Source organism: Aspergillus welwitschiae, assembly GCF_003344945.1.
Source record: "Aspergillus welwitschiae strain CBS 139.54b unplaced genomic scaffold BDQ94scaffold_16, whole genome shotgun sequence".
NCBI lineage: Eukaryota > Fungi > Ascomycota > Eurotiomycetes > Eurotiales > Aspergillaceae > Aspergillus > Aspergillus welwitschiae.
The window spans coordinates 724957-739324 of record NW_020798710.1 but is presented as its reverse complement, the minus strand read 5'-3'; the positions used below and the strand labels follow the sequence as shown (position 1 = coordinate 739324).

Here is a 14368-nt window from a genome sequence, read left to right as displayed (position 1 = left end):
GTTGTAATTCAAATCGTATTTGAGGATTATGTCTACTTCATGGAAGTAAGCTGGAGTAGATTAAGTGGTCTTGGAAGTTCTGGTGGATAAGTAACAGGTGATTAGGGTTCTTAGTGACTGTATTTGGTAGGATGTTGTATTCCAAATCACGTTGTGTAGTAGATCATGTCTTCATTCTATACCCAAACCATAATAAATTCTCACATCGTAATGCATCGTGCATACTCGTCATGATAGCCAGCTAACTACGTGACCCAAAATCTGATGAATGCTGTGTGCAAAGGTATACTACCCAACCCATAACCGTAACCATAACCGTAACCCGCTCGGGGGTATAAAACAAACCATAACAATCCGTAGTCGTAACAAAACAATCTAAACCAAGAAACGGAAGCCCCGGGAGCTGGCCTGGCCCGGGACACCTCCGCCGTCGCCCAGGCCCTCGCCACGATCGAGCTTCTTGTTCAGTCGGACGAGGATGAATCGGAGGGCGGTGGCAGACAAGATGGCGACGAAGGCGGTGACGCAGTTGACGGTCATAGCAGTGACTAGGACTATTGTTAGTGTCTCTATTTTCATGAGATAGTAGATCGGATGAAGGGTACTTACCGAATCGTGGCGCATCACTGTCGGGATACATGTAACTGGCATAGATACTACTGGCATTACTGACACAGTTGATACCTGCCAGAGCAGCGGCACGCTTCGAAGCGGGACGAGGAAGGGTGCTTGAGATCCAACCCAGGGCTACCACATAGCCGGTGTACAAGGATGGGACCATCAGCATCATAGAGACGTAGCGGGGAGCGATGCTGGTGGTAGTAGCAGCGAGAATGAAAGCCACGACGGAGATGTATAGGGGGAGGGTGATGTGGAAGTAACGCTCGCCGGTGCGATCGGCATGCCAGGCATTGGCAAAGGCACAGATGACGGCTAGGACGTACGGGGGAGCTGTGAGAAGAAGCGTCTCGATGTTGCCGTAGTTGAGGGTCTTGACGACAGTGGGGAAGAAGTTTGTGACGGAGGCCGAAGAGACAATGCACAAGATGAGCAGCATCTAAGTGTGTAAGCTGAGTGAAGAAGAAATGTCTTTGTAACTGAGTACTTACAAGAATCCAGGTCTTGATATCGGTAAAGGCCAATTGCACACCGTGGAGGAAAGTCTGTTGTTCACTGTCCACCCAGTCGTCCTCACCAATGTCCTCTTCCAGCCGCCAAGCGGCCAGCTGCTTCTCTTCTTCGGTGAGCCAAGAAGTGGTTCTGGGGAAGTTGGGCAGAATGAAGACGGAGATGGCGGCAACCACGATGGTAATTGCACCCTCGATGATGAACAGCCAGCGCCTGTTACTCTCAAGTCAGCACTGTCCACGTCTTAGATCTTTTACCATGGGAACTAACCAAGCACGAAGACCCATCTTGTAGTCCATGTTCTCCGTGATACCCGCTGCGATAAGGCCAGAGAACGCTCCTGAAATCAGGGAACCAGAGTAAAGGGCTGCAGTGCGGAACCCAAGTTCTTTGCGAGTGTACCAGGCACTGAGGAAATAAAGACAGCCAGGCTAGGAGGGGAAAATAGAAGTCAGTAAGATGTTTTGGAGTAGATCCTTTTGGAAGCAGTAACGTACGAAATAAGCAGCTTCAACGAAACCCAAGAAGAAGCGAACTACGACCAAGCCGGCATAGTTCTGAGCTCCCGCCGTGCAAGTAGAGATAATACCCCATAACATCATGGCACCAGGAAGGTAAAGGGCAGGCTTTCCGAACTTGTTCAGAAGCAAATTGGAGGGAACTGGTATCGTCAGTGTCTCATGCCCTGACGATGAGATGCCTGTACCTACTTTGCATCAACAGATAACCCACGAACAGAATACTGACACAGGTCTGATATTCCACGCCCTGCAAGTTCAAGTCGGTGACGAGACCAGCGAGTTTGGCAGCAGCCTGATAGCATCCAGAATCGTGAGCACAGGAATGAGAGCATCGATAGACTTCAGCATGCCACTTACGATGTTATTCCGGTCCAGGTAGTTAAGGATATACATGATGATGATCATGGGTAGAAGACGCAGGTCAATCTTGCGGACCAGGGCCTTCTCGGCCCTCTCACGCTCCTCGGGAGAGAGACTGGCCACATAGGCCGGGGCCTCTTTCTTGGGGTTGGGTTTATCGGCATTGGCCACCCCGTCGGTCACGATCTCGACGTTGTCGACATGACTCTTGTCGAAGTCCCGTTCGACATCTTGAGAAGTTCTAGGGGACATGATTTGTCTCCGACGATCTGACAGTAGCCTTCTATGAGGCAAAAAGGAGGAGACAATGACAATGACAATGACAATGACAACGGGAGAATAAGGATAGATCAACAGGAGAGGGGGGGAAACGGTCAAGTAAGGGACGGCAAGGGGAACAAGAGATAGGAAAGATTAGGAAGAGGGAGGGAGAAAGGGAGGAGGAGTAGAGCACGGGATCATATCATGATGGCAGCAGCAGTCGGGACCAAGGGGGCTTTTTGTTGTGTCAGGGAGCAGAGAACCGAGCGATGACGACCCGACGAGGTTCCCGAAAGATGGGGAGACCAACGGGGAAGCGAAGCCGCATGGCAATGGGGATCGGGAATGAATCCAACGATTCCAGTGTCAAGGAATGCCAACCCCGCCAATGGGGAAGACGGAAGCGGGGAGAGAGTCTGGAGATGAGATCAGGATCATTAGGGGAAACCGTCGGGACTGGTGGGATGCCATTTGTGGAGAGGCCCGACTGGCGTGGGGGTTCAGAAGAGAAGAAGAGGATGATGATGATATTATTGTATGGAGCAGAAGGGAAAAGATGGGATGAAAAGAGAGAGAGAGAGAGAGAGAGAGAGAGGGAGCGTGGGAGGCCATCAGCAGCATTCCGTGGGGGTTCCCGAGCGAGGGTCCTCTTACTTTCTCCACTTTCTCTCTCTACTCTCTCTTCTCTTTCTGCACTCCATCCAGCCCACGGGGCACACCTCTGCATCTCATCTAAACCCCCGAAATACAAGATATACATTTATCCATCGGCTAAGAGCTAATTCCTATCCTCTACAAGCATTCTTCAACTCTAACTTAACCCATCTGCATTCGCTCGAGTAACAGAAAACTGCAAAAGCACACACACACACACATACCCCATCCCGCAATCCTCAACCCCAGACCAAAATCCCCCGAGAAAAACTTAAAACCACTGGACGGTGCCAAGGAACCGGCCCGAAAAAAGCTCTCTCACACGGTCGACCCCAGGCGGAAGATCCCTACCCTCAACCCCGGCTCTGGCTTCAACCGGTCATTTTCAAAGGATCAATCACATACTCCTCCGTACTTCCTGATGGATGGATGCAACTCCACCATGGTGGATATTGGTTGGTCATACGGGATACCACCACCCCCTCTTCCCCTTCCTTCACGCAGGAGAGTCACCGCTGGTTTGATTGATCATCATAAGTCCGTCAGCAAGTCCATCTCCGTCATCAATGGTAGGTAGGTAAGGGAGTTAGCCGGCGGACGGACCCGACTTTCAGCGAGGAGAGACCATGGCCATCGGGAAAAGAAGAATACGTACTTACTTGTTTGCTTTGCTTAGCGACACGGGCATATCTCGCCCATGCCGGCTAGATCATCGATTCGGCCCCGTGTGCTCCCCGCCTCCGAACGAGGAAGGTAATGGAGAAAAGTAACTTTCAACGCCACACACACACAGAGAGATCAGGCCATGAAGGTCAGTAAGTACTACGGTAGTAACCCGTCCACGGTTCACAAAAGTACTACCTAGATGGAAAAACAAGTAGCACTTCGTAGGAATATCATAACCCGTGCCCATCGGAATCCCCATGAGTCTAGCAGCCGAGTCTACTTCTACTCGCGTTACCTGCAAGCCTTAGCTACACCATCCTCAACCCCAGTAGAAAGATCCATAGATAATAACCTCGCAACCCAATCTTCCATCCATTCATCCAACCCTCAGAAACAGCCAAGCAAGGTAGCTACTAAACAAGTATTCAACCAATTTACCGTCCCCAGGTCCACCCCTCGGCAAAATGGGGGAGAGCAAATAATCGGCTTCCTTTTCTCTTCTGCCAAGCATGTGTTTCCCCTAACTAACTTACCCCCGGCAACATGTGGCAGCTGATGCCGCAGAGACTTCTTTTCTTTTTTTCTTTTTCTTTTTCTTTTTCTTTTTCTTTTTCTTTTCTTGTTTGATTTATTTCTGTGTTCTCGTTTCGCTTTCCCTCGGGATCTCTCGCGTGGTTTCGGGACCGGGGCCGGGTTTGCATGTAAATTTCCACTCTCTGGCTAACCCCATCGTAGGTGAAAGCGTGGGGGTTAGTTACCCTACCCTTCCTCTTCTCTTGCCCCAGGGTTCTTATTTAGTGGCTGTCGCCGTCTCTTTCCAGTCCGACTTCTTTTTTTTACTTTATTGATAAAATACTTGATTCAATATTATCACGGTAGCTATGGTCTGAAAGTAGAATTACCCTCTTTCTTTCTCTTTGTCGGACACAAGAGTCAGAGGATAGCGGAATTGTTCAAGGAAGTCGAGGGTTACGCGGTTCCGAATTCATCGGGATACACATCTACGGCCGACGGGTCTGCTGACTGGCCAGGCAACCCAACAGAATATTGCGTAAGATGGGGAAAGAAGAAGATGCATTGATAGTGCCAGTCAATGCTCGATGATGATGATGACGATGATGACGCGAGACATTCACTGTGTACCGGTCTCAGAAAGCTGTACACGGACAAAACGTCGATAAAAGAATCGGTGCTTGCAGTAAAAAAAAACAGCAAAGGAAGGTTTCACGATGACACTATGAGACAATGTGCAAAGAGATGCTGCCCAATTTTCACGCTTGCAGAACATAACGAGACTTCAAAGAGACGGTGTGGCTTGCATGCAATGGTCGGCCAGGGATTGGGGCTCGAGGGAAGAAGGAAGACGATTAAAGAGGATGCGAAAAAGCACGAGCTGTGACAGGCCGCCGAGGGGGAAGGAAGTGCAAGAGTGAATCGGTGCCCAAATCCTGGGTGCGACGTAGATCGAAGCCAAATGATCCGGGAACGGGTCATTGACGATGCCTCCCACATCCGATCTACTATTCTTCATTTGCTGTAGTAGAATCCCCATAAATCTCCATGCGCAGAATAACGAAAGAACACGACACAAGACCAAGACCTGAATGTTGCTGTCGCCATAACTCCCAGAACGCGTAGCAAGCAAAAGTAAAAAACACAACAAAGGGGCGGCCCGGTGACATCCGTCCACTCGACGGACAATTAGACACCGAGTCAGCATGGGACTGAAGAGGGAAACCAAAAGACTCTCTAGCGAAAAAGAAACAGGTCTAGAAGCCACCAAGGCTCAATACCATGCCGTTGATAGATCCAACACTCCTCCTAAGGGTAAATAACACAAAACACGCAATAAGAACGCCATTCGAAATGCAGCGGCTCAGAGAAAGTGAGTATAGATTTTTGACGTCTCGTGGACCTCCATCTCCTGTGTCATTGTTAGCACTGGATCAAGTTCACGTCGAAGGGGGGGGGGGGGAAGTAAATTCCTCACCATTTTGAAGTTGTTCAGCTCCTCCTTGATTTGTTGGGCAAGGAGGGGAGTCAACCGGTTGCACGTGGCAATGTCACCGCGTCGATCGTATTCCCCGCTCGGCCATGTTTCGTGGAACTGAATCCGGGGGCTAAACACAAGGCTTTTCGGCATCATAGCTTGTGGGGTAATAGGCGCGCTCTTGGATTCGGAGGTCTGGAACCGCCCTTCAGATAGATAATCATCCTCGCCGGCAATCTTAACCGCGTCGGATCGCCGATTACCTGACCGTGTCTGGTCTTCAGGGGTGCTGGGAACGCTGGAATGCGGCGAGTCATTGCTGTTCAAGTTTTCCGATGATTTGAGCACATATGTCTGGTTAGCCGGGTCCGAGTAGGTCTCTATAGGGTGTGTTAGTACGCGATATATCACAAGCAGGAATCATTTCATCGTAAGCAAAACGTACTCTTCAGGATGCCCTTCCTCACAGCTGCCAGAACCTCCGCTCGCTCCCTGTCTCCTCCGACAATGCTTTTACGCGACTTGTCCAGGGCGCCATCTTCATGACTCACGGCGTTCGCTGCATCGGTTTCCACCTTAGAGAACAACGAGCTACCAAGAGCATGGTCTTGCGAGTCTGAGGTGACGGCTGTGCTTTTCCTCTCCGCTTCAATATTGACCACGGACAGCTGGGGTGCCATAGGCTCAATCATTACACCATCGGTCGAGGATGTGCTCACTACCGATTTCGGGCGGAAAAGCCCTACCAATGACCGCGTCGATCGTTTCATTCCCTTGCCCATTTTGCGAAGCATTATAGAGGCGGAGGAGGCTGTCGATGAAACGGAAAGATTGTCGGTGGAGCTGTTGAATATACGACCTTGGTGATGCGAGGAGTAAATGCTCTCGCCCAGGCCGCTCGCTTCCTGTTGTTCAGCTATGGCTGCCTGCTCTGGACCCAGCTCCTCTTGCAACAATTCCCTGCGAGCCCTCTCCGCGGCCATGGCTTCCCTTTTATTTTGCGAGGAAGCTTTGAGGAGCTCTGAAGCGCTACCAAACGAAAAGGCCCTCCTCAGCCTGGATTTCCCTGGCCGCTTGGGGTCGCCTTTTGTGATTTCGGCAAGACGTTGAGTAGCGAGGCTCTCCGTGGGAGCAGGCTGTGGAGTCGTGGAAGGCTGGGGTGCTTTTGGAGTCGGGGGTTTAGCGTCAACTTCGACCGGCTGAGACAGCGGTGAGGGTTTGTTCGGTCGCTTGCTGTCATCGGTCTTAGGTCCGCTCTTGCTGGATGACGCAGATTCGCTGTGCCCTGCATCGCGTACAGACGAAGTCGAAGAATGGGCGGACGGAATGCTTCCTTGAACTTCTCTGTGAGACTGTGCCGATCGGGGCCGCATGCTCTGATCGAAGTAGTCATGGCCACCTGCTGTCGGCGTCGGCGATGATGTGGGCAAGTGTAGCTGCATATTGATGAGACCAGCGTTATCAATGTTTCCCCAACTCCGGCGCCTATACCTCTTGGCTAACTCTGTCTGAGGCTTATCTGCACGAGTGCTATCATCAGCACTGGGCACGCGGACATGCCCAGGGCGACGGGGGGCATCCAGAGACACCCCCGCAAGGCCAGGAGTGCTCATGTGAAGTGAACTATCGTCCGTAGCCAACGTTGCAGAACGTGCAGGTGCCGGCCCGTTAGGCTGCGTAGAAGCGGGCTGGGCGCCCGCAGCATTTTCCGGTCGCCGGTTTCCACGACGATAACGGTCGGGGGACGGACGGGCCACAGTTGGTGAGGATATGTTCATGAAATTCGAAGAGGAGGGTGAGGGAAGGTTGACTGTCGAGAGCGGGCGCAGGGGAGCATCGGTACGTATTTGTCTGGTCGGAATCGCCGAGTCGTCTTTCGACATGTAGGATTGGACGGAGGAATTGGAGGAAGAAGTGGATACAGAACCAGCTGCAGGATGGGCGAAACGCGAGTTGACTCCGACGTTGGCGGGACTTGCAGACCCCTGAGGCACCGAGGGGGCTGAAGAAGTGCGATGCTCTGGCCTCAAATGAGGAGACAGTGACTGACGGGATTGCATGTTGGTTGGATTCGAGGGGTTGGGGGTGCTGGTGAAGGCGTAGGGGGCCACGACCTGGTGGCCCACTCTGTAGTTTCCCGAACTGCCGCTGTTGTTATAGGGGTTCCAGGACATCGTCGAGTTCCGCGGATTCTGTTGTTGCCCGGGTTGCGAGGAAGTTGTGAAGGTGCCCGAAGAAGAGGATGGTCGGGTTTGAAGCACAGAAACCGTGCCACTTTGCTGGGGGATTGTCTGTACCAACGCAGCCATGGTGTTCTCCTCCACTACCCGGAACGAAATAACATCCGACGCGTAGCTGACAGCGTCTCCGGGGAGAGAGGTGTCGACAGGTAAGCTCGTCGAATGTCTGCAGCGCCCAATCCAAAAGAACCAAGCCTGACGTCGATCAAGTTCGAGGGGAGAGGAAACAAGGGTAGAAAAAGGAGATAGATTGTAAGAAGGCAACAGGGGGAAAGTCTGTACTACACACAGTTGTCAGTCAGGATTGCACAAGAACAAGCCGGTTCAAAGGCTACTAGTTGAACTCTCGAGGACCGATGTTTCTCCAACGCGAATGTGGTTGCCGTTTCGAAAGGGGGGTGTGCAAAGGCAAGCGGCGGAATGGGCTCGTACCTGTTTCTCAGGAAAGATGTCCCCACCGGATTATACTGATACAACAATTAAGGAAAAGCGTTCGGTCGATGTAAAAAACGAATGCTGACGAGGACAAAAGAAACGAAAGGCTTGGATCAGGCGATCGAAGAGGGAGGAGAGCTGGCGACGAGGTACGACGTGCGGAACACAAGGCTCCAGGGATGGCAGAAGCTTTCTAGAGCGGTCGAGCCATGTACAAGAAAAGGAAAAAAGAAAAGGAAAAGCAGAGCTAACAACAATGATGAATAGAGACAAGAAAGGAACAATGCCAAAATCAAATAGGAGATCGAGAAGGAAACGATAACCAGATCCTAGGCACCTTGTCTTCTGAATCAAGCAGAAGACGGGCCGCTCAGGGGGGGGGGAGGAGGAGGGAGGGAGGGAGGTGGGTGGTGAGAGCCGGGAAGGATGGGAAAAGAAAAGCAGAGAGGATGGGTCGGGAAAGGAAAAAGGAAGAAGAGCAAGAGGGGCTGAAGGTGCGGGAGGGAGTAGATAGAAGGAGAGAGGGAATAGAATAGGGAGGAGGAGAGATAATGGGGGAGGGAGAGAGAGGGGAGGGAAAGAATGGGAATGATGGGATGCTGCGACTACAACTTTCTCTCTTTCTCTCTCGCGCTCTCAACTTTAGGGGAGACCGACTGACTTGACAGGCGGAGACAAGCGGACGGGATTTTCCAGAGAACGCGAGAAGGAACGCCAGGCACACACCCTCCCGAACCGTGCCCTGTATTTCCTTTTTACTTTTTGACTCTTTGGTTAGTATTTCTATGGTTATTATTACTTTTTATTTTTATTTTTGTTATTATTATTTCTTTTCCCTCTTCGCATGTCACTTTTTGTTCTTCAGTGATGGTCTTTAAGAATAGCCCATGTATATCTATTTCTTTTTCTTTTTTTTATGTTCGCTTCTCACGTTCGCTCTCTTCTTCAAACTAAGTTCGTTGAACCGACAAGGAGCAGAAAAAAGTAAAGAGATCAATTTGGGGGGGAGGCGCCCGATTAAAAATCCACGAGGGGAAACCCGATTGAAGTGTATCGTATGGACGTAGTAACTATGCAACATACGGATAGGGAAAGAAAATCTTTAATTTTGAAAGGCTCTGATCTGATCTCAAAGGCTCACGTCCAAGTAGGGGTGAGGTATTCTACGATTACTCTTATTGCAGCTGCAAATCATACCAGAAATATTCAAGAACTCACCATGATTAAATCTCCCATATTATTAGTATTATCTTCTCATGAAAGACCAAGGCATAGGGTGTGCATTTTGCTCGGTTCGAGAGAGTGGCCCTCCTTCACTTATCGTAGCACCGAAACTAATATTATCAGGTAGATTAACTGTTCGAACGTCTCCTGAGTCTCTTTCTCTCGCTCTTTTTCTCTTTTTTACCCCCCTTCTGCATCAGTCAACCACTCTGATTCGACCAGCTAGGCGGGTGAGACTAAGACACCTTTGGGGCTGTACGGTAACTCCGGTTCCATATTGGTAACTGGTACTAAACTTAAGCTGGGAAACTAGCGGGTTGTAGTTCTGCGACCGTTGTTGCCATTCGGTAACCATCGTACCGCACATACGATTCGTCCCCAATAATACCTCCATATTACGTTAAGGTGCGGGTCGACCATTCCCCCCCTACAATGGCCTAACCCGACTCCATCCATGGGAGGTAATCGAAGGCGACGCTACTTGAGGACTTGGATAAACGATGTGCGGGTCTGACTGACTGAAGATGTCTTTGCATTCGCCTCATCGGCCCATCCTCCCTTGTTTGATAGGAGATGTTCTTTGTGGGGGATTTGGCCCTCCGACACGGAGAGTAATAGCTGGACCTCTTGCTTACATTACCAGATCTCTGTAACAGTTGGTATTAGTGGTCAACTGCCGAGTACGCGCAATAGTAGTAGTAAGTGGAGGATTAGAGAGCCGAACTCCTTATCTCTTTTCTTTTCTTGTTTTTGTCTCTTTTTTTGTTTTCGTTCCTTCTAAATTTTTTTTTTTTTTACCTTTTCTGGGGGGTTCCGTGCAGTTCTTCCTTAGATCTTTGGCGTGCGACCAACATCGATAATTGACACCAGATGTATTATTATTACTGAAGAAAAACAACAGAACGTGCTAAATGCATAAGACCATAATCAACTGGAACCAATTAGTACTGTCTAGTAACCTGAATAGTCCAATCGGACTAGCAAATTGGAAGCTGATTTGCGACCACACGCCTGCTAAAATTCTTAGCTGTCACGCCATGACTACCAAATGGGGTCTGCCTCCAAGGACCAAGGAACTGAGCCCAAGCACGGAAGCTCGGAGAAACAGCCTGGAGAGAGCTAGTAACTAGCACTTAACTAGCACTATGTCTACTTACTACTACTTTTGGTACTTAACTTAGTAGTAACAGTCGCTAGGTAACGATGGTGTCTACCTCGGCCGCTGGCACTGGTCCGAATGCTTAGGCGATCGCGTGTGCAAATAATACCGATTAATGTCCTTATTATCCAAGGATAACGCGATGCCAAGACTGCAACAACAATAAAAAGTTGCAAAGTAGGTTCTACCAGACTCCAGTCTCTTCTCGAGTTTCCTGATGAAACGAGTTTAGATCCTTGATGATTATTCTGCAATGATCTTAGCTAGGATCATCGTCCACCCCAGATTCTTTGCCCAACGCACAAGCATGACGAAACAATGAGGGGGGTTTACTTAACCCCCCCATTTCCCAAACGCTAGACTAGTAGTAACTATGAACCGTGTGCATGTATCAGACTAATGGTTTAATCTTTTATTTTCCTACATTACCAGTGACAGGAAAACTCTCCTGGCCATGTCCCGACTCAGGGAATGCTGATCTCTACCAGTGGAAACCTCCCGTGAGGGATTCCGCGGTTCAGTTCGTTCCACCGAGAGTAACCTAATCGATAGCCCACGGTCCGTGTGCCCGCCAATGCCGTGAAGTTGAAGTGACCGGTATCCACGGAGTTTCGTCGCAGCCTCCAACACACGTACACACTCCCGGTTGTGTACCATGGGAAGGTTCAGACTCCCGAATCAATGGATAATAACCTTATTAGACCTCTTACTACGGTTGTGTACATGATGTCAGCTATGATACTCGAGACTGATATCGCATTTTCTCATCCCTGAGCCCGGTTCTGAATCCATCTACAGCAGTGCAGAGGGTATGTTGTGCGGGAATCTCAACCCTATGGCCACCTGTTTGTCAGCTACAAGCTATAGCCAAGAAAGAACGTGTGTCTCCCAGTTGGGTGGGAGAGACAACGCAATAGACTTGAATTGGATCTGAGTGATCTGAGATGCCGGGCCAATTGCAAACGAGACCGATGTACAGTCAATCTTCTGATTAGAATTTGGACTATTGATGCAGTGCAATGCAATGCCCAGTATTTGACATACCAGTTTGCTTCCAGTGACACGGTTTGCGGTTCCTCCCCGCTTCGAAAATATATTATCATAGATCTTGGTGATCGCGTATATTACGGAGTACACGCCTGAAGACTACTATACAGTGATAGGGAATAATACGATGACGAAGGTTGGTCAAGCAATGGCGTTCTTAAGCAGAACCATCCGGAAGCCACCCTTTTACTATATTTTCTCACTAGTACTACCGGAATACTGTTGCCGCAGGTCGGAATGCGCTATATGCTTCGGGAGGTTCTGGAATCGGTCAATGCACTCGAATCCTAGTTGCATATATTTCGGCAACGCTTACCCTCGAAAATACCACGACAATCGGGGGCTTAGCATACCTATACTTCGTATATAATCAATAAGCATGCAAGCTGAAACTATAAGGATTTGCTAAACGTAAAGATGGCGAAGCGAGGAGAGCTCAAAAGATTCAATAGCTTAGCCACAAGGGATATCCGCCGTATTCCAATCGACTTGCGACTGTCGGTGAGCAACTCTGCCTGACTGGTCTCACTCAGTGAGTGACCACCTACATACACTTTCCATTAGGTTAGCTCACTGTTTATCGCACGTGTTGGGTGTGCAAGCTACGGCCCAAACCACACAACCACAATGACTATCTAGATGGATGATAGGAGGGTAGCAGTACATCAAGCCGGCTGATAAGTCGCGGGCGCGGGTTGACTCGGTGCGTGCGGAGATTGTAGTGGACAGGCCCACCACTACTAACTACTAAGGTACCGATTGTCATCCACATTCGCCCCTTCGCTACCAGCTTGTCAAGATAATCTACAATTTCAGTCTGACTTTTGGAAACCAGAAGGCAACTGCCATCGCTTGGCTGGCATCATTTTTCAACGGTCGTCGCGAGAAAGACGGGGCCTGAGCTGCAAGTTTCCCAAGAAGTGGATGTATCCTCCATCAATCGTCTATCCCCGGTTTAGTGCCATTGCAGATCCCCTGTAAGGAGTTCCCGCGTGATCGACAAGCAACGTCGCCATCTCAACATCTTATTCGGGGCTTTGCCTTCCAACCGCGTCACTTCCATGCTAACTTGACAGACGGCCCCGGCGGGCGCATATCATCACCAATCTTGCAGTCTTATTCATGGTTGGCGTACCAGTGTACTTGCTCCTAGTAACATCCATCCTTCCCTTTTGCAGAAACGAAGGAAAGAGGAACGTTTTTCGCTGTAATCAGATCTCAGTTCGTTTCAAGTAGTACTATGTTCCGATGCCGCAGTTGGCAAGCACGGGCGATTCCCATTCGCGTGGTTTCCCTTCCACTGCATAAACCATGGATCCTGGGCCAAGTTTGAACTTAGCGAGTCAGCGAGTCAGGAAGCATCAATTTCAGCTCTTCTTGTCAATGCAATTTCTCCAGGATCCACTATCGCAGAGTACCTCGGTGAAAAAAAGTGGGAAAACAATTTTGAGAAAATTATGCATGGACTCGGTAACATGTTGCCTGAATGCTCATCGGATTGCAAAGTACAAAAAGGAAAAATAAAGTGGATATCTTCTGGTTCCGAAATGTACACAGTAACCGGACGAGCATCATACGGTGCGGAGTCTCTCCTCCGTAGCATCGGACGTCAACCGCGGTTTCACCGTTTTAACCCGACTATCATTCAGTCGGACCCAGGTTCATACGAATTCCGAACTGTCGAGAATTAGGTCAAATACTGTCTAGTTATGCTACTAACACTGATAGTATATTTGGCGCAATATAATCAGGACTGTTTGTTGTCCCTGGATGCCGGAATGGTTATCCGAGCATCCGAGCAAAGGCCGACATGGACGCATGTCATAAACCCATCATGATGCCAGCAATTAATTAGCTAATAATTATGGGATATAACTTGTCAATGAATTGCAGTGGCTGGCCTGAACGCCAACGAACCCACCAACCAACCTACGCAGGATGCCTGACCATTGGTTTGCCTTATGCTTAATTGCACTGCTCGTACCAGATTAGCTGACGGCTGTCAGTTACCCCAAGTGGTGTCATGGTCGGCCGTTGGGATGGATCAGTGGCGCTTTCGACTGGTAGCTCACGTTGACGTGTATCTCAATAGCGGGGACAGCGAAAATGCGGAGTTTAGAGATCCAGGTCCAAAAAGCCAGATATCCGGACAAGGTTCCTACCATTGGATGGCCCATCCGCACGGTCCTCTCTAATATAGAGCCTTGAGACCTGGGGAGTAACCTGACACGGACATGCTGGTTGCTACGACGCAAACGGAGTGGCAGATGCTGATTTCTCCAAGAAGTTGGTGGACGAGCTTCCTACCGACGAATTCTTCCTTGATAACTGCAGTGGTTGAGCATCCGCAATGCGTTAGCTATAAGACCCAACATACTCACCTAGGTAAGACGTTGAATCATCCGATTAACCCAAGAAATAGTCACTGCTACTCTCTTGGCGTCCATGGACCAATTGTTAGGGGCCATCAGTCTAGCACGAGCAAAGCGCGCCTGATTGTTCCAATCCCGCCTCAAACGGCGAATCCCTTATATCCGGGGAAACCAAAGTGTGGAGTACATACAGTAGTTAGTCACTAGTGGGCAGCACCGAAGCACCGTCTCGTCTACTGTAGTCTAGCCATGCCATGGATCCTCACACGCAAACATGTCAGGTGGCCTTTATCACTGCTTGACTGCTAGTA

The 14368-nt window shown here is 49.7% G+C and overlaps 3 protein-coding genes across 3 annotated transcripts; all 3 read right to left on the bottom strand.

Moving 5' to 3' along the window:
* Positions 1-310: 310 nt before the first annotated feature.
* BDQ94DRAFT_35284 (putative MFS transporter) lies at positions 311-2389 on the bottom strand. The gene is made up of 7 exons (XM_026775566.1): positions 2007-2389; positions 1839-1941; positions 1626-1789; positions 1399-1559; positions 1110-1341; positions 610-1057; positions 311-548 (listed from the first exon to the last, which is right to left on the bottom strand). The coding sequence occupies exons 1-7, from the start codon at positions 2259-2261 to the stop codon at positions 376-378; spliced, it is 1536 nt and encodes a 511-aa protein (XP_026626425.1). The 5' UTR covers positions 2262-2389; the 3' UTR covers positions 311-375.
* A 2660-nt stretch (positions 2390-5049) lies between these two features.
* On the bottom strand, positions 5050-5369 carry BDQ94DRAFT_35264 (uncharacterized protein). Its single transcript, XM_026775564.1, has one exon. It carries the CDS (start codon positions 5270-5272, stop codon positions 5111-5113), a length of 162 nt encoding a protein of 53 aa, XP_026626424.1. The 5' UTR covers positions 5273-5369; the 3' UTR covers positions 5050-5110.
* On the bottom strand, positions 5370-8035 carry BDQ94DRAFT_35270 (uncharacterized protein). Its single transcript, XM_026775565.1, has 3 exons — positions 6026-8035; positions 5581-5960; positions 5370-5514 (listed from the first exon to the last, which is right to left on the bottom strand). The coding sequence occupies exons 1-3, from the start codon at positions 7887-7889 to the stop codon at positions 5467-5469; spliced, it is 2292 nt and encodes a 763-aa protein (XP_026626423.1). The 5' UTR covers positions 7890-8035; the 3' UTR covers positions 5370-5466.
* Positions 8036-14368: the final 6333 nt, after the last annotated feature.